The following is a 24,995-nucleotide window of genomic DNA, read 5'->3' as shown; positions in this document are numbered from 1 at the left end:
AAACTGCAAGCATAAACCTTAGGTCTGGCGAACAAAATACTTTCAGACTTAAACCAGTTTTTGTTTTAATTGTAATGGGAAGCTTACAGCTCCAAAGTTACTATATTTCGTATTATCCTGTTGTACACAGCACAGCTATGAAACTTTCATAAATAACCCACTCATAAATGAACACTATGCACCTTCAAAGCACCATGCAAGATACTGGACAATAAAGATAAAACAGAGCTACTAGCTGTTGGTCCAACTTGATTTTGTGGAATAAGAATATACCTCTAGAAAGAGACATGAAATTAGTAGCATATTTACTCTTCAGGTTAAATTATGTGCACACTGACAAATGGAATTCCTGTAGATTTTCATAATTCCTCTGAGCAAAAGGTGTTTGCAGTACAATTGTTAAGGGAAAGAAAGGGGGGCATAGCAACTGGCTAATTTATTATGGTTTTTATAATATTAATATTGTTCATTTCCAAGGAAATTAATTAATCAGGATTTTATAATTCATCCTTTAAAGGATTGCAAAAACATGAAACAGGAAATAACTGCTAGCTTTTTACATTGAGAAAATTTTAAGAAAAATTAAGACTCTTTGGGGAGAAAATGTAAGCTCTAAAGTTCATTTTGTAAGTTAGTGGAATAGATTAAAATTTAAAAGTAAAAGAATACTGAGATAGTCTTCTATTTTCTGCTTAAATTATGTGAGGGGTTGGATAGGATTTGCAGTTTTCTTGGCATGAGTTTTACTCTTCGGGAGAGGTTACGACTGCCACCCATAACCAAAGACCAGCTACAAGGGCAATGTTGTTAACACAGTATAAGCACCACATCCCCCCAAAGTTTTGCATATTTCTATTCAAGCATCGTCTCCACTTGTCTGACTGAGAAGCCAGACTTGCTGAGAGTTCTAAAGTACCAACTTGACTTGATGATATTTTTTAATTCTGGAAACTAGATGAGAATTCAAGTCACAGTACTTAAAGTAGACGATTAAATCCTAGCCCTTTGTGACAGTCTTGCCAGTGGTATAAATAGAGAAAAGGTATACAAAATATTTACATTTCCAAAGTGACTATAGCACATCTATAAATAAGCATTTTATCATAATTCCCTCTGTAGAGATGTTAGTGATCATGAATATCAATTTCACACAATTAGAGAAAGACATTCTTAGCAGCCAAGGTTTTAGAGTTGAGAATTTCTTTCGTGTTTTATATAAACTTTCAATCAATCTGTGGTTACAAGATTATTCACATACAGTGAATACTATACAAGGTGGAACTTGATACTTCATTAGTCAACAGCACCATCCCTGATGAGTTGGGTTCATTTTGCTGTCATGGGCAATATCTTCTGTTAAGTATGAGGTCGTGGAAGGTTTACACTAGCAGGACTATAAAGTTTCAACACTCTTTTTGGACAATAATAACTTTTCCGCATAACAATATGGACAGGTGACTGTCCATTTGCTTCAAAGTAACTTCCACCTCAAGTGTCACTTTTGATTAAGCTGAATTGAAAATTCAAGCATTGCTCATTTGGGGTAATTTGTAACAACACATGCTTATGAATATTATGATAATCAAGAATTAATTTTTATGTGATACAACTCAGTAGTGAATAAAGGAAACCAGACAGTGACTAGACCATCACGCCAGTCATCTTTTTTTTTTTTTTAAGGAATCAATGCCTATGCTTTTGGCAATGATTTTATTTTCATTTTATGTTAACATTATATGTTTCAAAAAAAGAAACAAGTAATGTAGGAGTCAGTACAACTCTACATCCCCTGTCATCAATAGCCTAAACATGATTTTATGTGTCTTTGGAGTAGATTGTTCATTACCTACTTACTAACGGAAATTTACAAGGAAACTGTGGGACTAGAGAGAGTCTTTTCAAAGATGTTTCCTGATCACTGTACCTAACATGTACAAAGCACTTGAGAGTGTCAGTCACACTTCCAATGCATCAACTGAGAGTTTAGTTCAGGAATAAGTGGGGATGAAGTCCCTAAAACACTTCCAAAGTATAAGACTGATTTCTCAGGGGTTGAAACTTTGTTCAAGTTGATTCAGAGTACTGACTTGGTGACTATTCTGTACTCAAGAAGTTCACTCCAATTTGGGATAGTAACTTTATAACAGCACAGACGATTTTAATAGAAGAAAACTCATTAAAGAGAATTACTTTTTTTATTCTACCATAGGACTCTTATTATGGAAAGAAATATAGTCCTGTAGAATGAAGTATAAATACTGACAATTGCAATCATTTTAAAAATCTGTAAAAATAAACTTTAAAAATGCCATCGAGGTAAGGCATGCATTTTAAACTATTTGCACAAGAGGGATTCTGAATAGGAAATGGTGTGCTCACAGGGACAAGGGTGTGAAGCATTTTGCGTTAACTGCTACCCACCCCAGACACATTGCTGCTGGCCACGTGGCTTTCTGCTAACCAAAGGTCTTGGGATGGCACTCCCACCAGCTTTCAAGTGAAGTCCCCTTTACCCTAAAAGTCTCCTACCTGAATTATGGACATCCGAGTGGCAGGGGTCTCGCTCGAATTAGTCCCTTGTCCGGTGAAGCTGGTGTGGCAGCCTGCGTGCCCCTGCGGAACAGTCAGGTTGTTGGAGGCTGGCTTAAGATACATCACCTCTGACCGGGGCGAGCTGAGGGGCAGGCGGGTTTGGTAGTCGAAGTACATGGGGGAGGTGGCCAGGGAGGGACTGCTCACCACGTTCATGACGTTCATGGCGTTCCTCTCCTCCACCTCGCTCTGCACCAGCATGATATCGTTTTTGTTGATTTTCTTCTTCTTGCCCTTCCCCCCGCCTAGCTGTGGGTGACTGTACTCGGCGATGCGGCAGTTGTAAGTGCGAATCTCCTTGTTTTCCCGTTTGCACTTGACAGCTATGGTGATCATGGCCGCTAGGAGGATGATAGAAATCGTGCTTAGAGTCACTATGAGAGGCAGCGACATGTCCCAATGGCGCTGCTCCCCATTCACTCGCGGTACCCCTTCAGGCAGAGAGCCGCTCACTGAACGAATGATAAGTTTGGCCACCGCGGACAGGGTGGGCTTGCCATGATCGGTCACCTTCACTACAAGCTCCACCACGGGGGTCACATCCTCCCAGAAGGGATGCAGCGTGCGGATCTCGCCGCTGGACGGATCAATCTCAAACAGGTGGTCGTCGTTGCCATCCACAATCTCATACGTGAGGCGCCCGCTCTCTCCAAAGTCACTGTCCAGGGCGCGCACGGTGCTTACCAGGTAGCCCAGGCCAGCATTTCGCGGGACCTGCAGCTCGGCTGTGTCGTTCTGTAGAGTGGGCAGCACAATCACTGGAGCGTTGTCATTCACGTCTAACACCGTCACTCTCACCGTGGCGTTGCTCTCCAAGTGTGCTGGCGCCCCGGAGTCTTTAGCCAGAACCTTGAATTCAAAAGCCTTGGTTTGTTCATAGTTAAAGGAGCGCAGGGCATATATGGCCCCATTAGTGGGGTTCACGGACACATAGGTGTAGATTGACACGTCGCCAATGTGCGAGGGCAGAATGGAGTAGGACACTGTCCCATTTTGGCCCAGGTCGGGATCTTGGGCGAGCACTGAACCGAGGTATTCTCCTGGAATATTGTTCTCATGTACCTGGAGGACGTACAGCCCTTTGGTGAAACGAGGCGGGTTGTCATTCTCATCTAGAATCTTGACAGCGAAAGACTTGGTGGAGTTGAGTGGAGGGGATCCCCCGTCCCGGGCCACGATAGTCACGTTATACTCGTCCTGCGTCTCGCGGTCCAGCTGACGGTCAGTAACCACAGTGTAGAAGTTGTCGTAGTTCTCTTCAAGCTTGAAGGGGACCGAACCGGGACCCCCCAGGCTGCCTCCACCGCCAGTCCCTCCTCCACCTAGTACCCTACACTGCAGCTGCCCATTCTTGCCTGAGTCTCGGTCAGTGACCCGAACCAGAGCGATGACTGTGCCAGGCGGGGCGGCCTCGCTCAGCGCCCCCTGCCGCACGGAGACGAAACCAATGGACGGCGCGTTGTCGTTGCGGTCGATAAGCTTGACTGTGACCTTGCAGTGGGCCGGAATTGGGTTAGGACCTAGGTCTCTGGCCTGCACGTCGATCTCCAGCATGCCATTCTCCTCATAGTCCAAGTTGCCCTTCACGCGGATAAGGCCGGTTTTGGGATCAATGGAGAAGAGCTCCCGCACGCGGTCGGGCACATAGCTGCTGAAGGAGTAAAGTACTTCTCCGTTGGGACCTTCATCAGCGTCGGTGGCATTCAGATCAATGACCACAGTGCCCAGGGGTGCGTTCTCGGGCAGTTCCACCAAGTATGACGGAGCCTCGAAGACTGGACTGTTGTCATTAGAATCGATCACCTTCACATTGATCTGCACGGTGGCGGAGCGAGGAGGCTCTCCGCCATCCAGGGCAGTCAGCACCAGAGTGTGGTGGTTCTGCAGCTCGCGGTCCAAAGCTTTCTGGATGACTAACTCAGGGAACTTGGTGCCATCGCCGCGGGACTTGACGTCTAGTGCAAAGAGGCCATGATCATCGCGGGTGAGCAGATAGGTGCGGAGCCCGTTCTCTCCAGCGTCTGGGTCGTGTGCGCTAGTAAGGGGGAAGCGGGTGCCGGGTGCCGCGTTCTCTGAGATGTCCATTTCGATCTGGTCCGAGGGGAAAGAGGGAGCATTGTCGTTGATGTCCTGTATCTCTACCTTGATCATGCAGATCTCCTTGTCATTAGCGAACACCTCTAGGGAGAGCTGGCACTTGGCATTGTGGCGGCACAAGGACTCACGGTCGATTCGCTGCTTGGTGTAGAGGAGCCCGCTGTCGGCGTCCACGTCCAGCAGGTGCGGTGCGGAGTTCTCCAGCACCCGGTAGCTGCCCGACTTGCCTCGCCCGCCGCCGCTACCGCGCTCAGCCGGCGGAAGCCCGGGTTGCAGTCGGGCATCCTTGCCTATGTTGCCTATCACCGTGCCGGCCCCTTGCTCTTCTGGCACCGAGTAGTTGAGGTTCTTGAGTGTCAGGGCAGGGGCCCACAGAAGAAAGCAGCAACAGATGGAAAGGTACATCCCAGACCGGTGGGGTGGGAGCAGGAGCCGCCGGACTGGAGGTGCGAGCTGGTGGGTGCGCGCCAGTCTGGAACCGGGGCGGAGCGTCGGAGCTCAGAGCGAGCCACAAGTCTGGGAGTCCTTCCTTCCCTCCGCACCCGGGCTGCGGCACCAGTCAGTCTCTCCTTATTCCGCTCAAGTTGCCCGAACCTGTTGATCTACAGCATTCGCACTGGGTGAGAAGCAGCCGCGCAGCGAGGCTGCAGCAGCTCCAAGCTAGGCGGCGGCTCCCTAAGGTTGAGGGCGAGCCCAAGGCTTTGTCTCTTCCGCCTGGACTTCAGAAGGCTCAAACTTGCGTGGTGATGCTGGCGATAAGAAGGAAATAGAGTCTGGGAGAGATGATAATGAGCTGAAGATTTGGTGGGTTTTCTTCGCTCCCGCTAGGCGCTGCAAAATCCACTCCCTCTGGCAGCCTACAGAATACTCTTCGAATCGGGTTGGGGGGAGGGCTTAGGGAGGTGTGTCTCCAGGCAAATCGGAAAGTGGAATCCTTAGTTACTCGTAATCGTTGAGGAAATTGATGGGAATGAGTAGGGACGAAGAAAGAGTCACAGATACATATGTATGTTTGAGGCTTCCCCTGGAACGCAGAGAAATGTCTGCTCGTAGTGCAGGATGGTCGGCTTTCAGGCAGTGTATTGCTGCATTTAAAGATCTAATCTTGCATTGCTGGCTTAGGCAGCGGCAGCGGCGGCGGCAGCGGACTGCATCTCCGAGCCAAGTCTTTTTTTTTTCCTTTTTTTTCTTTCTCTCTCTCCTTTCCGAGCAGTCAAAGGGAGGAGAGGAAATGCAGCGAAAAAAAAAAAAGCCTAGTGTCCCGATTTGTAGTTTCCTCCCCCTACCAAGCTCCTCCCTCTCTTCCTCGGAGAAGGCTCTCCCACAAAATCAAAAAAGCCACAGCCTGATCAGCATTTGCGGTGAGAGCCTATTGGGAGGAGAAAATATAGAGCTATATCTCCGCCTTGGTTCGTCGAACACTCTGGTGTGTCTACGCCAAGCCCGGAGCTGCCACTACCATCCCATCCTCTTCGTGCAAGCAAGGACTTCACTCCACGCAGTTTAATTCCAGTTTGCTTCTCTTGCCAGACGAAAGGAAATCAACAGGCAACTCATGGTTAGACGTGCAGATCTGAAGGGGGGGGGGAGAAGGGGGCAGAATAGAAAGGAGGGGGAAGCAACACTCCCAGTCCTAGCACACACACTCGCCCTGTCTCTTGCTAGAAGGGAAACAGTCTCTGCATTCACAGGGCTGGGCTGTCAAGTGGCTCTTTTCTTTCTATTCAGCATCTCCTTCCAGTGGCCCAGCCTCCCAGTCCTTTGCGTCTAGCAAGGAAAGCCTTGGCGAGGAGCAAGAGTGGTGACTATTTGAAGAAAATAAAGTGCGGATTTTTTTTACCCCCTTCTTATTATTACTATTATGATGATTTTAAACAGGAGGCGTAGGGTGGAGGGAACACATCAAGGTTTGGCGTGATGCATTCTGCAGCCTGGCTCTCACGGTCTCTGGTCGGCTTGGGGAGGGCAGAGGGTGAGGAGCTGCGGCCACCGGGGTTCTACCAGGGCGCCCACCCGGGGGAAACTACCTCCACCACGAAAGGGAGGTTAGGCACGATTTGAGCTACACATTATTTCTGCTTCTCCAGGCGCCTCGGTATAGGGGCAGGACACATCCAGAAATGCAGGTGTTCTGATCTGCCGGATGAGTCAGAAGCAGCGGAACGAATCGTATTCACCCTGCCCTCACGGGCCTCCCTTCACAGACATTAGTTGCGGCTTCTTCCTAACGCTTTCTCTGACTCACTCAATAGAAAAAAAAAAATTCAAAAAAAAAAAAAAGCTGGATTCATAGGGGGTGGGGGCAGAGAAAAGGAGAAAAAGAGATCAGGGGAGGAAGGCAAAGCTGAATCCAGCAGCACTTTACTCTACCTCTTTCGGCCGGAGTCCGAGGTTCTGCAAAACAAGGCGTCTGCTTTGCTTACGAATATTTATTTGTTTGTTTGTTTGATTAAAAAAAAAAAAAACCTTGGTTAGGCGTGAGATGCCCCCAAATCTCTCAGTCTTAGGGGGGAAAAGCTCGTTTCCAGTACTGATTCACGGCTTAGCCCAAGATCACACTTCAAGATTTTTCTCCCAGTGGTCTCTATTCACAAAGTCCAGCGATCGGTATGCATAGTTAATTGTTCAGTCTGTTGTGGAGGTTTTTTTTCTTTTTCTTTTTAAATCCTCCTTATTATTATTTTTTTTCTGTCACGGGTGGTCTCTTTTCAGTCTGGCGCCTGTCAGAATCACCCCAAAGCCTGAGAAAGACATGCCGATTTCAAACCGAATAAATCCATCTCCGCCAGCCAAGGCGCGGAGGAAATGGAAGGTGAAAATTCAATTCAACAGTTGGAGTAGCGTCTCCGGGCTGCCCTCCGCCGCTGCGGCAGCCGCCGGGCTCGCAGTCCGGATTCTCTCCCCAGCGTCTCTTGCTGACTGACTCTATTCACCTCACGCCGCCGCTTAAACATTGATACTGATTCTCTGCCAGCCAATCCGCGCGGGGAGCCAGCCCCTGCCTCCTCGGCCCACGCCCAATGGGAGGTGGAGAAACGGCGGGCGGGGGCGGGGCCAGCAGTCCCAGCGCTTTAGAGTCATTGACTAGCAGCGTCGGCCGCGAGAGCTCTGCGGCCAGCAGAGCCCGCGCCTTGTGAGCCTCTGAGCCATGCTCGCCCCGGGCCTTAGCTACAGGGCGCGGCAGCTCGGCTGTCTTTCTCTAGGAAGGAAAAAAAAAAAAAGTTGGACAGTGATTCGTTTTTATTTGGAGATCGGATACACAGACAGGCTTCAGAAACACCGCATACTTTGCAGAGTGAGGTAGCTGCGGTCTTCCTGCTGCATTTCTGTTCGCACGCGTTCGAACACACATCGTCAGCTTGCGCGCGCGCGCACACACACACACACACACACACACACACACACACACGCAGGCCAAGGGAGTTGCAGGTTTTCTGACTCCTCGTCCAGTCGTCTATCTGAAGGAGGTGCGGATTGTGAGTGTGTGTGTGTGTGTGTGTGTGTGTGTGTGCGCGCGCGCGCGTGCGCGGGTTTTCGCACAGTTCCATGTGTGTTTCAGTGAGTGCCTGTGAAGTCCAGTGCTGGAGAACCGACTGTGCCAGCTAGCTAGGGAGCAAACACGCCCCGAGCAACAGTAATCAATATGTAACTTTGCCCATCCTCAGAGAAATCCCCGCGGTCCCCAGGCACCCATGCAAGGAAAGTCACTTGATTATGAAAGTGTTTCAGAAGAAAAGCAGACGCCGGTGGAGGGAGAGGCAGTGTCTCCTCGGAGGAAAAAAAGCGTCTCTCAAGACATGTTTTGCAGTTTCATGAAACTGAAATCTGCTGAACACTATTTAGGGTTCTACCCTTCAGCCATCTATCACCGCCCACACTGAATGTACTCTAACGTCCCTCGACACACAAGGTTTGTTGTCTGATTTACCTCTGTTCATCTTACTAAACTTCCAAGTAGCGATATGATAATTTTTTCCAAATCAAAGAGTCATTTATAAAATCTCTTAAGTATAAAAAGGGAACTGTTAGGCAAGAATTTGCATCAGTATGAGATCAATGATTCAAAGATGCCTGTTTTATAAACAAACAAACATACACACACACACACACACACACACACACAACCCTGGCTTTAAATTCCTCATTTTCTACAACTCAGACTCAAAAGTTGCTTTTGCCTAAACTACTATCACAAACGTCCACGAGTCAAGACCGGTTTGCCTGTGATCTGACAGTCTGAAAAAGGCAACTGATGCATTGAAATAGAGAAGGTGAGTGTTTTGATTGCTGGAGTATTGATTGTAATTCATAAATACTGAAGTTAAGTTGCCATTTATAAATTGTGAATGACTAACGTACAAATCTGTAACATGAATCATTCAGGATTTCAAAGAAAATCAAATCCAGACCAATTACAAGAAAGTTCTGGAGATTGTTTTGGGGATAATTGCTTAAAGATTCAGGCAGAGGAGCTATTAATTTCCCGGAGCTTCAAGGAGATAACCTATAGTCTGATTTTGCAATCTGGTCTCTTTCCAAATTTACCACACCCTTGGGGGATCAACAGCTCAAAAATTCAAAGCGAAATTCTTTTTTAGTGAGTCCTTCAAACTCTAAGAGGCTCCTGTATTGTCTTTTGTAAATAGATAGTTTATTATATATACATTTTTACTAAACAGGGGCTCAGCCTTGCCAAACCTAGGCTGCATTGCTAAGTGGTCTTTTAACCACCCAGCCTTGTGCAGCCTGAGCTTTATGTCTCTGGGGTAAATAATGCTGTTGTTCGAAAACATGTACTTTAGATGTTGAAGCTTCAAATCTTTCAAAGCAGAAACTGCCATGTAGAGTAGTGATCACACATTCAGACATTCATCTACCAATCGTTATTATTTTTTTTTTTTTAACTTCTGTTTCTCCTCAGCCCGCTCCAGTTCCAAGGATAAACACCAGGGCCTTGCAAAGCTAACGAAAGCTGTAACTTTTAGCTCTATCCTCAGGGACACTGTCAAATACCTTTTCCAAAGGACCATTCTAAAGTAATTTTTAATTATGTAGAAATGAGATATCCTTGGATTTCACCATAATACAAAAACAAAACATCAAACAATTCCAAGGAAGGTTATAATAGTGTATTGATTATGCTTAATTCAACATAAATTTATGTAGTTGAAGGAATACTAGAAACACAGTGTCTAAGAAAGAACTTTATTGAGGTGAAAAATATTCTTCCCCAGAAGCTTGTGTTTGCTGCAACCCCCTTCAGGAGTAATTATGCCACACCGCCCCCTAGTGTTTGCTGAAAGAACTACATGCATATGGTGAAAGCCTTAGGGCAACTGCCAAGAACAAAAGAAACATAGGAAACATATTATATTTTATGTACCCCTAGAATTGAATATGGTTATAGAACACTGACTGGTATCCTAAGCAACTATTTTATCTTTATTTTCTTAAATACTTTATTTTAAACCAGAAATAGACTGATTGATACCTCAGTTTCATTTGTCTTGTTTTCAATCCTTTGTGATAACCACATTTAACTTAAACAATCTTTAACAGTTTTCAAAGTCTGTCTTTTTCCTCCCTTTATGTATGTTTTGTGTTCACAATATATTTATATAAGTATTCCTTATTAACTATTTTTAAAATAGTGAGCTCAATTAGGGAAAGAGAGATGATGTAATTATTAGGTTAGGCAGTGGGGGGGGGGGGGCTGTGCATGTTACACATGCCACCATGCTAAGTTTGCAGGACTATGATGATGTCTAGATAGCAAAGCAACCTCGGAATTCACAGGAGCTTGGATGATAACCACTATTTGTACTTTCAAACCAGACTGAATCTAAAGCCAATGTTTTATCCTTCTCTCTTGAAATGCATGTATTCAGATCATCTAAAGATCTCGTATGCTTATTTAGAATCTATGTGAGAACATGCAAAGGACTTAACATTTTGCTAATTAATAAAAATAGTGTAGGTCAGATGAAAGCAAAGGTAATTGATGTGTTGTAATGACTTCAAATAGAAGTCGTGCATGTTAATTTTACAGACCAGTAAAGAAGAGCAAAGACTACAATGTCACTCAAATAATTGACTTCACAGTATTGAAAGTCTTAAAATAGGACTTTATGGAGTTTTTGTATAATTTATTTAATTCTGGCTCAGAGGCACTGTTTAAAAATGCATAATTATGTGTTAAAGATGCAGTTTCAAGAGTTTATTCCTGTAGCCAGAACCACTATTGTGGCAGTCTCCTGTAACTTATCCTGCTTGGCTATAATTTTTAGTTTAGTAGTATATAGCTCTTCAGAAAAAAAGAAGCTGCATCTTCCTCTGCAGCCACTATTTATATGAATAAAGATATATTTTTTATAATTCTGTCTCTATCATTTTACTTTTCATAGGGTTTTCATAGGGTTTTTTTAATGTATGAACTATTTCAAACTAAATTTAATGACAGGAGGTTTAGGTAATAGAAAACGCAAACTCCAATCAAATTTCAATTCTCTGAAGAATGAAGTACTGGATCTTTAGCTAATGCTCCTCATCTTCTAAAGATACGTATGGTTCCCATCATATATTCTTGCTGACTGTTGGCTGATTTTTAATCAAAGTGTTGTCTTTTAATGAATGATGAAATGTCCCTGCTCAAGATCCTTCTACTTGGTGATGAATACGAATGAGAACAAGCGATGCAAATTAACTGTAAATTTTATACTTTAGATGAAATGCTTTATATTTTGAAAGAATTGTCTCATATACAATAAATTCTAAAAGTGTTAGAAATTCATATAAAAATAGTAAGGCAAAAACTTTTAGGACTTTGCATTTTATTAAAATTGTGAAATGCTGCTATTAAGAAATATTAAAATTTTCTACATAATATTTCTGTTATTATCTGTGATGGTATGAAAGCATATTCAGATGTATGTACATTCTTTACTGCAATATGATAACAATGGAGCTCTAGAGCTAAGCCAAAAAGGACTGACAAGGTGAACCTGTGAGGAATTAGTTCACAGTTTACACAATGAATGATGCAAACTTACAACCTGCATCTGTATATTTTTTTAAATTTTAAATTTGTAAGTCAGAAAAATAATAAATTAATAATCAATTATCAATTGAAAAACTCTAATAGGTCTTAGGGAAAATATTTTGAATTCTAGGGACTAATTCAAAATTTAGAGGTGAGAATTTTATTTATTTGTTTATTATTTATTAAAAGTTATTTAATATAAAATGTCTCTTTTTCCTCATGAGTATTTGTGTGTGTTTGAGGTGTGTGTGTTTGTGAAGGTGAATTTAAGTGTCTATGTACGTATGTGTAAGTAAATAAACTAAGCCACATTTAAAATATATATTAATATATATGAATGTATTGATGTAGAGCAATCCCAAAATGTTACTCCATATTAAATATATTAATGTGTATAAAGATGAGGATTAGCTTAAATCCTGTACGTTAACATTTAAAACTAACATAAAAGTAATATTACCTTCATTTTAACAAGTTCTAAGTGGCTGACACATTTATATCCTTTTCTGCCTTGTGGACCAAAAAGAACAGGATACATTAATTCCACAAGCTCAACACTCCTGCCCCACAAGAAGTTACATACTGGCTCCCCCTTGTGGTCACTTTGAGAGACATTCGGTTATTTGGGAAATTTGCTGCATAGGAAAATTAGATTTGCTTAATATTGGTGTATTACGTTTTAAAATGCAGAGCTTTTGAGTGAAATAGTTAATTTATAGATGTGACTGCAAGATCATTAAATTAGTTGGCACTGAAAAAAAAAGATACCTTTATGATTTCACGCACTGTGCTGCAATCTCATTATTTTGCAGAGTTAAACATGCTAGGGCAGGGTTGAAGAAGGTTGGGAAATCAGCCCTTGGAGGGGACCTGGGAAGTTCGGTTCAGTAGGTGGCACTCTTTCCTCAGAGTCAGTTTTTCAGTGGTGACCTGAAAAAATGTTTCAAAACGCTATGTCACAGGTCCTGCCTTTCAGGTGAGGCAGGCACCAGATGCTTCTGATCAGTAATGGTGCTAACGGCTCACACTTTTCTCTCCATTATCCTGAGATATTTAACCTGCTTGTTATATAGCCATCATACAGAGATCAATGAGAAGAACATGCGAGAAGTAGCTGAGCTCTTAGGAAAACAAATACATGTTCTACAAACGCTCTGCATTTTAATTACCTTTATAATCGTTAACCTTCTCAAGTTTCTGCGACAAGGTCTTACTTGGGTAATTGCGGCCTCCTTATGTAAATTCCCTTTTTCGTGAATGACGCATACTATTTCATTTCATCTTTAAATAGGCTCGAAATGTTTCAGTTGCAACTCGAGTGCTGCCAGACAGTTATTGTCTGTGATTCTGGTCACAGGACACTTTTGCTTTACATAACGCACCTCTATTTATCCTTCTTCTTGTACCAAAACATGTCCATAGCCAGAAAATAAATACTCCCTGGGTTTTCCTGAGTGATAGATTTGAAATGATGTTAAATAAATCAATGCAATGAAACATCATTAAAAATCACTGAGGTTGAATTGATTTTTTTTTTTTTTGGAGCTTCTGAACTCAGAAACTTCAAGGTGGTTCATACCCTTTTGAATGATAATATTCAAGGAAAAGACCACAAACCATTGACAAATTACCCACACTGGTAGAAATGGAATGACCTCCAGTTTTAATTAAACACGGAAGGGTGTACTTCCAACTTTGATTAAAATATGAGTGAAATATCTTTATTTGTCATACAAAATGGTGTTTAGAAGTTTGATATGTGATGATTGTAAGTACAATAGTGACTGAAAAGATTAATATGTTTGAGTATAAACATATTGAAGAAAAACTATATTGGCAATTCTCAAAACAATAGTGATTAAATTTAGAAATGTATTGACTATAGTTAGATGAGCCTAAGAAATCTAAATTTCCCTTTCCTGATGTTACAGAAATGGAGAAGGCCGTAAATTGAAAGAGATAATGGAAATAACATTCATTGCACAGCTATGACATTGGCTCAAATGTGAATTAGTGATCCTTTGAAAGCTTATCAATAAGAACAGTGGTAATCAAACAATTTTGTGACAAAGACCCATTCAGAAATTCACAGACTGCTACAGACCCCTTCCTAATAAATATGGTGGAAATCTCTAATTTAGATTGTACAAATATCTATACAAACACTGCAAGAATCACATATACTGATGGGCATACTCATTATATGCAAACATCACTATAGTATAAGAAAAATATCAAAAGCTATCTTTAAGTCAGGCATGTTGACTTATACCTATCATTCTGTCATTCAAGTGGCTGAAGCAGAAAGATTGCTATGACTTTTACAACATGACCAGAGTCGCCTACACATTTTTATTTGAGACCCGCTCCCAAATAAATAGATAAGTAAGTACATAAATAAGTAGCATCTTTACTCTATTAATATCAAGGTCTTATGAGAGGAAAATTTTAATAATGCATGGCACTAGATGAAGCATATATCAAAGAATTAAAAATTTGGTTATTATTTTCTTATACTTATGACCAGGAATCTCCTCAGCAGCGCAAAATATATAATAGGTTAGAAGTTATGTGACACAGTGTGGGACAAAAGTGCTTGCCAGCACAGAGTTTTTCACTGTAGTACTCCGGGGTGCTAGCTACAGCATCTTGTCTCTTGAGAGACAGAGATCTTTCTTCCTCACATGAATGGAAGAAGGACTCTATAATTCTATATAGTTAGCAATGAAGGGATCTGCTAGATAATGTGAACAGACAAGAGTGTGATCAATTGTGAAAATGTAGAAGCTTATTTCATGTTTCATCATTTGAACAAATGTAGATCAGCACTATCCTAAAATTTGTAACTAGAGTCTTGTGTCATGGGTTTGTTCAAGAATCAACAGGGTGCATGAAAATTCAATGTATACATTTTGCAGGATTTTTTTACACATGAAAACACATTTATAGCGTTTTTCACAGTGAGCCTAATCATTAAAATTGTTTATCAGATTGTTCAGAAAACAAAGTAAATGAATGGAACTCATTTTAACACAGAAAATTCTGATCAGTGTATTATAAAGCTCTTTGAGTTTATGAATATTAATTCACCACAACTGAGTTAAGGCAATAAGGATAATTTAAGAAAGGAGTGAGCAATATGGCTCACATGTTAAGAACACCGGCTTCTCTTTCCGAGGACCTGGACTCATATCTCAAAACCTATACGGTGGCTAAGAACATTCTATAACTCCAGTTCCAGGGGGTCAAATGTTTTTTTTTTCAGTCTGCTTTTGCTATACTTGCAAACAACTGGTGCACACCCATATACAAAAATAAAACACCAGTACACACAAAACATAATTAACTGTTTTAATTCAAGAAAAAGAAGCCAAAACACTTGACTTAAAGCTTGTCTATTCATAGAGAAATTACGCAACATCAATCAACATCCAAGTCCTTCCCTTTATTTCAAACCAAATAGGTGACAGTGTAGCTTTGCTTTCTTTTCTTTTTTTCATTTTACTTCTTGCTACTAAAACAAAGGCAAAGAAAATTGACCATTCCTATGATAAGAATATCTGTGACACACTTGAAGAGCTAACAGTGATTTAAGATTATAGGCATAAAAAGTATAGATAGAAGCATATCTATCAAGTCTTGAAATCTTAGGAACATTCCCTGGGATTAGGGGGAGAAAAGCTGGGGAAAATTAGATATTAATTTCAAGCTACAAAAATTAAAATAAAGGGGTTGGTGTTTTAGTAATAGGGCAAGTACATATTTTCCTGGTATTTCTATGAATCATGATGGAGACCTGTGTCCTTGTTTTTTATTTATATTTGACCAGAATCTGAAGTGTGCTAACTTGCTCTATGAAGATGAAAAAGTTACATGGATCTTTGCAGGAAAATAAGTTAGAGAGGCCAGGTATTGAGGAACTAAAACATAGTCTCTTCTGAGGCAGAATTGAGACAGTAATATAAGTAAATATTTATAAAAATTAAAGCCAGTGTGATGGTTTTAAGAAGAACATTTTCCCATTGTCTTAGTCATTTGAACACCAAGTTCCTTCCTGGTGGTGTTTTGTGGAGAGGTGGTTCAGCCACGGTTAGTATTCAGACATTTGTACAGGAGTGACCTTGGGGTATACAGCCTCAATTGTAGACACTAAGAGCACCACCTGTGCACATTCACTGTGTTTTCTTTTAAAGGACCCTGCCCAACCCCCATCTCTCTTTCTTTCTCTCGCTGTCTTTGTCTATCTATCTATCTATCTATCTATCTATCTATCTATCTATCTATCTATCTATCTATCTATCTCCTCTCTTATTTTCTGCCACTCCTGTCCCCAGAGGTCTGATTTCTTTCTCCCCTTTTCCCCCTTTCACATTCACTTTCACCTAATAAAAAACCCTTCCACCTGAACTCTGTTGCATGACATCTTTCCCTCTCGTGTGGCTTTTTCTAAATTACAACCACCATACTGGAGAAAGTATGTCACTGGGAGTGGGGTTTGAACTTCCACTTAACTTTCTCTGCTTTGTTCTTGTGGATAAAGATAGGATTTCTCATCTCTGGATATGATTCCTATCTTTTGCTGCCATGCTTTCTTTGATGGATTCATCTTTCTGAAATTATAAGCCACAATATACTCACCTAATGGTTGTTTTTGTCATGGTATTGATTTCAGAAAAAGAAATATCATTCATATAGAAGTTGGGAACCCTGACTGCTCTTAGGACTAGAGAGGGAGGGAGAGGTGGGGAGGGGGAGGGAAAAGGGAGGTGAGGAGGAGGTGGAAATTTTTAATAAATAAATAAATTAGAAAAAGAAAATCAATAAGAAATCTGTAGAGATTAAAGGGAAATGTTGAAAATACAGTGTCATGAGAGCCAAGCCTGCTTTCAGTTGAAAAATTCAGAGATGGTGAGGCAAATTCTTCACTGTATATTTTACTGAAATGTCTCTTGACAGTTAAAGTTCACAACTTATTAGATCATGGTCTACAAAATATGAAAAACAGACATTCTAGATGCTCAAAAAAAGAAAGAAGAACAAGTTGGTACCAGAGAGTGAATGTTAATTGTTTTGAGGCATGAGGAAGAGTTTTTGGAACTATGGACTGAAAAAGTGGTTGATTATTATAAGTAGGGATCACTATGGCATTCTTGTGTCAATCTGGATGAGAGTAATGCTCTGAACAAGATAGACTATGAAGGCCCAGCTCAAAAGTGTTGTGGGACAATGGTCTGTATTCTGTCAATTATATTTTAAATAAATGCTGATTGGCCAGTAGTCAGGCAGGAAGTATAAGCGGGACAACCAGACAGAAAGTAGAGAAAGATCAATGAGAACAGGAGAATTCTGGGAAGAAGGAAATCCTTTTCTGCAGTCCTGACCCAGCCACAGAAGAAGTAAGATGTGACTGCCTCACTGAATAAGGTACCGAGCAACGTGGCTAACGTATACAAGAATAATGGGCTAATATAGATTATAAGAGTTAATAAGAAGCCTGAGCTAATGGGCCAATCAGTTTATAACTAATGTAGACCTCTGTGTGATATTTTTTGGAACTTAACGATTGTGGGAACTGGGCAGGACAGAAACCCTGAAACAGGTTTCATTAGAAATTGTACTAGAGTACACTGTGTTATTTATGCAAATAAACTGGCTCCTTCCTTCCTAAAAACTTATCTAAGGCTAAATTGAAAATTAGTGGATGGTATCTTCTCCCTTTTTATGGAAGACAATTCAAGACAGCAGAATATTAAATCTATGTAAATTATTACTGATAATGCTTATGCAGGTCTATCACGTAAAGGAAATGGAACAAACAAATTAGAAGTGAATAGTATGGAGAAACTAGGAACACTAGCAAACACAATGTTGAATCCATGACTTGTGCTAAAAAGAGAAGATGTAATTGTTAAGAAGATTAGCACAATTAAGTAAGAACCTTTTGCTTTGTACTGGAACAAAGGGGAAAAATCTTCACTCTCAGCACTAATTTCTCTGATAAGTCACTAACCAAAACAAGCTCGAAGAAAAGCGGATTTGTTTATCATAGACTTTTATGTCAAAGCCAATCAAGAAAGAAAGCCAGAGCAGGTGCTAAAGTCAGGGAACTAGAGACAGAAACTTTAGCAGAGGGCATTAGAGAACTATTTTTACTGTGTTACTCCAAACGGCTTGCTCAGCTTGCTTTTTTATACAGTACAGATCATATGCCCAAAGCTGGTATCACTCACAGTGTGCTGGATCATCATCAACCATTGATCAAGAAAATCCACTCCCACAGACCTGTTCATGGCTAATCAGATGGTGGCAGTTCTTCAGTTAATTTTCCCTTTTCTCAAGTATTTCTAGTTTGTGTGAGGTTTACAAAAAGCTAACCACTGCAAGTGTTATTTTCAAAATGATTTTAGAGATAGAGAACAAATGAAAGACACAACTAGTGTTTATGAAAGAACAATAATATAAAAATTTAAAACACCAGACCTACAAATTTTAAAACCACAGTAGGTGCAGAGCAATATCAGAAAGATGCTGCAAAAAAAATGCCAGTGTCAGGAATAGGATACCATTATGTGGGTATGATGGTTTCTGGGCAAGAAAAAGCCCCAAGGTTCTTAGCCAGCCATGACTCTTATAAAGAAAAATGCCAACTTTTCAGGAATGATTTGGTGACTCATTAAATAGTAGCACAGAATTATAGATTATGGCACAGAATTGAGATTATTCAAACTCAGATTATGTTTGAAACCAGCCTCACAGACAGAATTCATACTTCATATTGTAAACCTATTAAAAATTATCCGTTATGAGGGAGGTTACAAGAAGTAGGAGGGAACAGAATACTCTAATACTGCTAACTTGATATAGTTTTCAAAGGAACATGTGGAGTCATTGCCTTTAGTTGTGTACCCATTGGTGTTTCCATTAGCCTCAAGTCATTAATCCCAGCCCTGCAGTGATAAGGGTAGCTCGATTACACTGAATAGTTTACAGCTAACCTCGTAGTTCAAAGTTAACCAAAGCATTATGAACCTGAGGATGGGAATGGCACGGAAAAGGATGGGGACATAACAGACACCTTAACAGAAGTAGCATATAAGAGTGATCAGAAAGCATTATAATATTTATGTGCTTTCTGCAATTCAGAAGAACAAGAAGGTGAGAAGGAAAACAAATACAATGACAACTGTGTGCTTTTCATCACAAAAGTATAGGACTATATAAAGGAAATTCTAAAGGCAGAAAACAATAGAGTAAGAAAAATGTATAACTATGAAAAATTGAACATGAAAATTTGATGAGAGATTGAAATATGCCCAGGCATTTAAACTACAATAATTTGTTGGGTACCCGATAAAATATAAAAAATAACATAGATACATTCTTTTAATGATGGAATTTTAAAACTTCTGAAGGAAGTATCAATATTCATTCTGGGTGGTGGTACACAGTTGACTGCAATTGCCAACAATACAAACTGTTCTGGGTGGTGGTACACAGTTGACTGCAATTGTCAACAATACAAACTGACCAATCAACACAGGAAAAGTTTGCTCTCTCCAGGAAAGGCGAGCTTTGTAGGCAGCACTGATATTTAATGAGAAGAGTAAGACTTGACGCATCAATCCCTTGTTGCTTGATGTGTGCATGCAGTCTTAGGGTAAGCCATGGAAGAATCCAAAGTTCTTTAATATCCCAGTAACTCTATCACTTAAAATCAATTTTTTTGTGGATTATATATATATTTTCTTCATGATTCCACAGTAAAAAAAAAAACTCATTTCAGAAGTACTTGTGTCCCTAGAATCAGAGAATGATGAAGTCTTTTTGAGAACTTTGACTGTGTGCTTCTATGTTTATGCTTTTTCCTATTCAAGCATCAGAAGGAGGACAATTTCTATAGTTCTGCCTGATTTACCTGTGTTGTATGGCTTATGGTGACATTTTCTGAACAATTCTTTTTAGTAACTTATAATAACACCCTTATCTCCTACAAAAGAGAACCCTGTTCTAAATCCCTCATCCAAACAGTGTGAAATATTTAACATAGAACTTGTAGCACTTAAAATTCAAGACATGTAGAATTATCTGTAATAGGAAAAGAAAAACTACCAGGAGTGACCCTAAGTGAAATGATTAAGAAAAGAAGATGATTAATTTCTTCTCTGACTTAGCAGATGAGGTTTAAATTTAAAGGGCAGGATTCATATGAGCCATGGTTGTTGGTTAAATTCACATATTGGTGATCATAGAGTGAGGACAGTTTTTCAATTGCCTTCTGGGGATCTGTGGTGGCCTGGATGTTTAAACCGACGAAATCTGTTCTTTCACAAAACAGAAATTGATATACTTCTGCTCTGAATGTCACTGACCTTAAGTACAAGATTTTTTTGTACTTTTAGAGGTTCCCATTAAGACTTTCAATCCATTTTAATAATGATATTTCAATACTTTAATCTTAGTTATATTTGAAACATTCATTTTTTTCTTCACACAATGTAGCATATGAGAATATTCCAGAGATTGGGATTTGGACACCCTATGGGGATATACAGTCTTTGGTCTATAGAGTCTCGTTGCAAAATAATGGCATAAGAAATTTATATAATAGCCACATAATAATATTTCACTTATGTAGCAATAAACTTAATAAGTTAAAATTCAATTTATATAAAATGACAAATGTCAAAGATGTTAAAATATTCTTAAAGCTTGTATACATACAGCAATACATTAAAAATGACACTACCAAATATGCTTAATGATAATTGTCTGAATGACATTGTAGTGGGGTACTTCACAATGGCATCGGTTCTATTAACTTTGTATTATTGAAGATATTAATTCATGTTAAAGCATGAAAACAAATTTATAATAATATTTCATCACTAAAACTTTTATTTCTGCTAAACTGCTACTTTCAATAGACAATCTTTGTTTTTATTGTTTGATATTTTCTTCTTATTATAGACAATTATATATTTCACTGATTTCTCTTTAATCTCGAAATTATAGAGTTTTACAAGTAGCTGGTTGCTTTTTACTGCTTTCTCTTATTTGCCACAATTAGATGGAGAAAAAATAAACAATGACCTCAAGAAGTATAATGGATTTCTTTATATAATCTCCTGAATAATACTTCTTTAAACAGTCTTAAGAAAGGAAGTAAAGAGAAATAAATGAATTCACTAATTTATGGGCCAATAGAAAAAAATACATATGAATTAGTATGCTGTAGTTTTACATGCCCAAGAAGTTATGTGTTAAATTTCACATTTTTTCCTGTAGATACAACAAATTGTTATGTTTGTTTTATGTGTCAAGTTGAATACCTTATGACTTACCTGTGTATATCAATAAGATTAAAACTGTAGTTAACAAAATAATATTTTTCTTCCTAAATAGTGGTAATCCATAAAAGTCATTGGCAAAAGTGTCCTCACATATGTCAAACTGAAAATTATCTGGCATGTATTCAACTGGATTTAGTATATTTTCAACAAAGATGATTTTTTCCACTTATTTATTTATTTATATATACAAATTTCCGCTTCCTCCCCTCCTCCCAATACCCTCCCACTTCCCCCACTCCCTCTCCTCCTCCCTCTCCAGTCCTAAGAGCAGTCAGGGTTTCCTGCCCTGTGGGAAGTCCAAGGTCCTCCAATATCCCTCCAGGTCTAGGAAGGTGAGCATCCAAACAGATGAGGCTCCCACAAGGCAAGTCCATGAAGTACAATCAAAACTCAGTGCCATTGTCCTTGGCTTCTCAGTCAGCCCTCATTGTCAGCCACTTTTAGAGAGTCCAGTTTGATCACATGCTCCATCCGTCCCAGTCCAGCTGGCCTTGGTGAGCTCTCATTAGGTCAGTCCCATTGTCTCAGTAGGTGCACGCACCCCTTGCAGTCCTGAGTTTCTTGCTCATGTTCTACGTCCTTCTGCTCCTCATTTGGACCTTGGGAGCTGAGTCCAGTGCTCCAATGTGAGTCTCTGTCTCTATCACCCATCGCCGGATGAAGGTTCTATGGTGATATGCAAGATATTCATTAGTGTGGCTACAGGACAAGGCCAGTTCAGGAACCCTTTCCTCTGCTGCCCATGGAACTAGTTGGGGAAATTTCCTGGGACACCTGGGAACCCCTCTAGAGTCAAGACTCTAGCCAACCCTAAAATGGCTCCCTTGGTTAGGATAACTTCTTCCCTGCTCCCATATCCACCCTTCCTCCATCTCAATTATCCCATTCCTTCAAGCTCTCCCCAATCCTCCCCTTCTCCCTTCTCTCTCCCCATCTCCCCTTCCCACCAATCCACCCCCACCCCCCTGCTCCCAACTTTTGCCCAACGACCTTGTCAACTTACAGTATCCCATAGGATAAATATATGTTTTTCTTTGGGTTCACCTTCTTATTTAGCTTCTCTCGGATCACAAACTATAGGTTCAATGTCTTTTGTTTATGGCTAGAATCCGCTTATGAGTGAGTACAAAGATGATTTTGTGTGGACCTATAATGCACATCTCTGGATGAGTTAATAAATGCATTCAACAATGATCTATAAATAAAGTTATGCTATATAATAAAGTATCTGAGAGTCACCCGCATTATTTTAGAAATCTCTTAACCTGAGAGTGCAATAAAATTACATCATTTTCCCCTTCACTTTCATCCCTCTAAAACCTCCAATATACCTTTCCTTGCTCTCAGTCAAATTTATGACCTCTTATACTTCACTAATTCTTGTTACATATATTTATGTATGTTGGTTTTTATCATTAATTGAAAAATAAAACTTGAGGATAAATATTAAGGAATAAACTTGAAAAATTCACAGAGCAACTGAGATATGATCCTCCCTCTCTACATCCTGAAAAGACCTTGCAACCCTTCGGCCCCACATATTCCTTCCCTTTGTGTCTCTCTTTTTCCTCTTAGTTGGGCAGAGAACACAATGGCCTATTCTAGTCAAATGAGTGTAAACTTTACCCTTTGAACCCAGGTAACCTCCATGGTTGTCTCAGAGAAATCAATACAAACAAATCTCCACTAATATTTCCCCATTTTGTCTAAATAACAAGGAAGGATTTTTAACTATAATGTAGTAAAACTGTATTTAATGAGAACAATTATCAGGTGTTGTCTAAACAGAAAGGAAAGGTATTGACTTTAGCAAAATGATGCTATGTACAAAAAGAATAATTATCAAATTAGAATTATATTCATAATTTTCAGTCCATTAGTATTTGGCAAATTCAGAGAAAATACTCTATTAACTATCCTCTCTTGATGAGTCTAGAGTTTTGTACTTAAATTACTTTCTATCATGAAAAAGGAAAACTCTATAATTATCTAGTCCTTAGTCCCATCAAAAAGATATAATATTACCTGAGTGAACAGAAAGTGCAGAACAAGCAATCCAAAACTTTAAGAAATGACAAAAGCATCTGAATGCCTCAACAGTCACCCAAGTTTCCTCTGTAACTTGGAACATCCATCTTTGGTCTACAGGCCTAGAATCTGACAGACTTTTTAGTAAAGTAGGAAATTTTTGAAAGGACTGTCCTATTCTGTCTTGGCAAAGTTCAGAAGTCACATATTTGTGTTCTGCTGGTTCTGTTTGGATAGCACACTGTCAGAACTCAAAGCAAGGGCAGTTTTTTTGCTCAAATGACTAGTTTTTGTTACTAAGAAAGTAAACTCCAATTAGAAGTTCTTCAATGCCCATGAGTCTTTTTTTGTAGTTAATTGTGCTATCAAGAGCATACATGTCTCACTATCAAGAAAATTCATGTTAATAAAACATTTTGAAATGCCATATTCTGTAGGTCTTTGAAGTGTTTGAAGATTATCTACCTATATATCTAAAATATATTCCTGTTTGACCTTGAAAACATATATGTTTGAAATTTTTCTGACTATTAACCAGTGGGTTTTTTTTTTACTATCCTAAATATTTTTCAAGGAGTAAAATTTTACATTACATTTTTAAAATGTGCTGTATAGGTTCAATACTTTAAATAAGACTAGAAATATATATATATATATATATATATAAAACAAAAATAGCCTAAATTTGTATCAATATACAAAAATATTTTAAAGAAGAGTAGATGCATATACAGTATGGCAAAATAATTTTAACTTTGAAGTAATATACAAAAATCTGTATCAATATGAAATATTAGAGATTAATATAGTTGTTTTTAATTTAAAATAGAATCACTGATTTGTCCTTTTTAATCTTTGAATTTTTGTATCCCTCTTTTTCTTTTCAGAATGAAATTCCTGAATCGTATTTTCTTTGTTTAGTATCCTCCTTGATCATGATTAGAAACAACTTGTAACCAAACTCCCCAAATGATTACAAATATCCACCAAATGACCAAAAAACACTGACCAGTCTCTTGGGAATATTGTTTTATATTTTTAAGATTACCTACTATTGTCTGTTGGCAATGGCATCTTTAGAGGATCCTGAAAAATTGAGATAAAGATCAAATTCTGGGAGAGTTAGCTGTAGTCAAGTCTTGTTATGATAGAAGGGTACAAGACTTATCTAAAGTCCCCACTGTTGTAGTCGAAGAGGCTGGACCACCTTAGCTAACTACTTGAAGTTGTCTTGAGCAGTTTTTAGCTCAAGGTTGATCTTTGGGTGGTGTTTGTCAGCTTAGTGTCATTAACACAATTGGGTGTATTAATCATTGTGGGTCTTCAACATCCTTTTTGAGACTTTAAAAGGTGCTGTTAGGAATGATATATGTTCACTGTGGAAAACTTGAACAATTTGAAGGTCAAATGTAGCAGATATCAGAAACTTTAAAGGACCACAATCTATTAAATAACAAATTTTTATTATTGTGGTACACAAACTTATGCTTTAGTTACCTGATTCAGACTTATCCCCTAAATTTCATATATAAAAATAGATGAACCTATTTCTAAAATACAATTTCTGTGTGGTTATTTTGGGGCTAAGCTAGCCAGGCAGCTGGGATGAACACTGAAATACTTAATTCACCATTTAAAAATTCCCAAGTGTCTTGCCACATCTTACGATGCTGACAGCATAGATAGAGATGCTTGGGGGTTGGATAGCTGTGCTGGTCACATTGTGTGGGTGGACAGTAGGGTGTCCCAAGCTGTGCTAATTTTACATTTAGGCTGGAGACCTGTTAATATGGCTGCTCATGTGCCATGTGGAAAAGAGTGTGAACTGTCTGAAAATTTAATGTAAGGAAACTAGTAGGAGAAATTCACACTGCCAAAATGCAGCATAG

General features: G+C 39.6%; 1 protein-coding gene and 1 long non-coding RNA gene across 5 annotated transcripts in view; one reads left to right on the top strand and one right to left on the bottom strand.

Moving 5' to 3' along the window:
* The window catches only part of Pcdh17 (protocadherin 17), a 90,417-nt gene extending 85,323 nt beyond the window's left edge, over positions 1-5,094 (bottom strand). For 3 of the 4 annotated variants that reach the window (XM_085698284.2, XM_048421887.3, XM_085698285.2), the window contains exon 1: positions 2,530-5,094. In XM_085698284.2, coding sequence (XP_085554410.1) covers positions 2,530-5,094 — 2,565 coding nt within the window. The remainder of the gene's footprint in view (positions 1-2,529) is intronic. The other variant, XM_085698286.2, reaches the window with a different exon arrangement.
* Positions 4,452-6,528, top strand: LOC148120263 (uncharacterized). The gene is made up of 2 exons (XR_015739485.1): positions 4,452-4,588; positions 4,748-6,528. It is a non-coding gene; the product is annotated as an uncharacterized LOC148120263 (long non-coding RNA).
* The last annotated feature ends 18,467 nt before the right edge of the window (positions 6,529-24,995 follow it).

The sequence above is a fragment of the Myodes glareolus genome, chromosome 12 (assembly GCF_982192425.1).
Source record: "Myodes glareolus chromosome 12, mMyoGla1.1, whole genome shotgun sequence".
Lineage (NCBI taxonomy): Eukaryota > Metazoa > Chordata > Mammalia > Rodentia > Cricetidae > Myodes > Myodes glareolus.
Note: the sequence above shows the minus strand (reverse complement) of the source record. Positions and strands in the feature narration are given on the sequence as shown.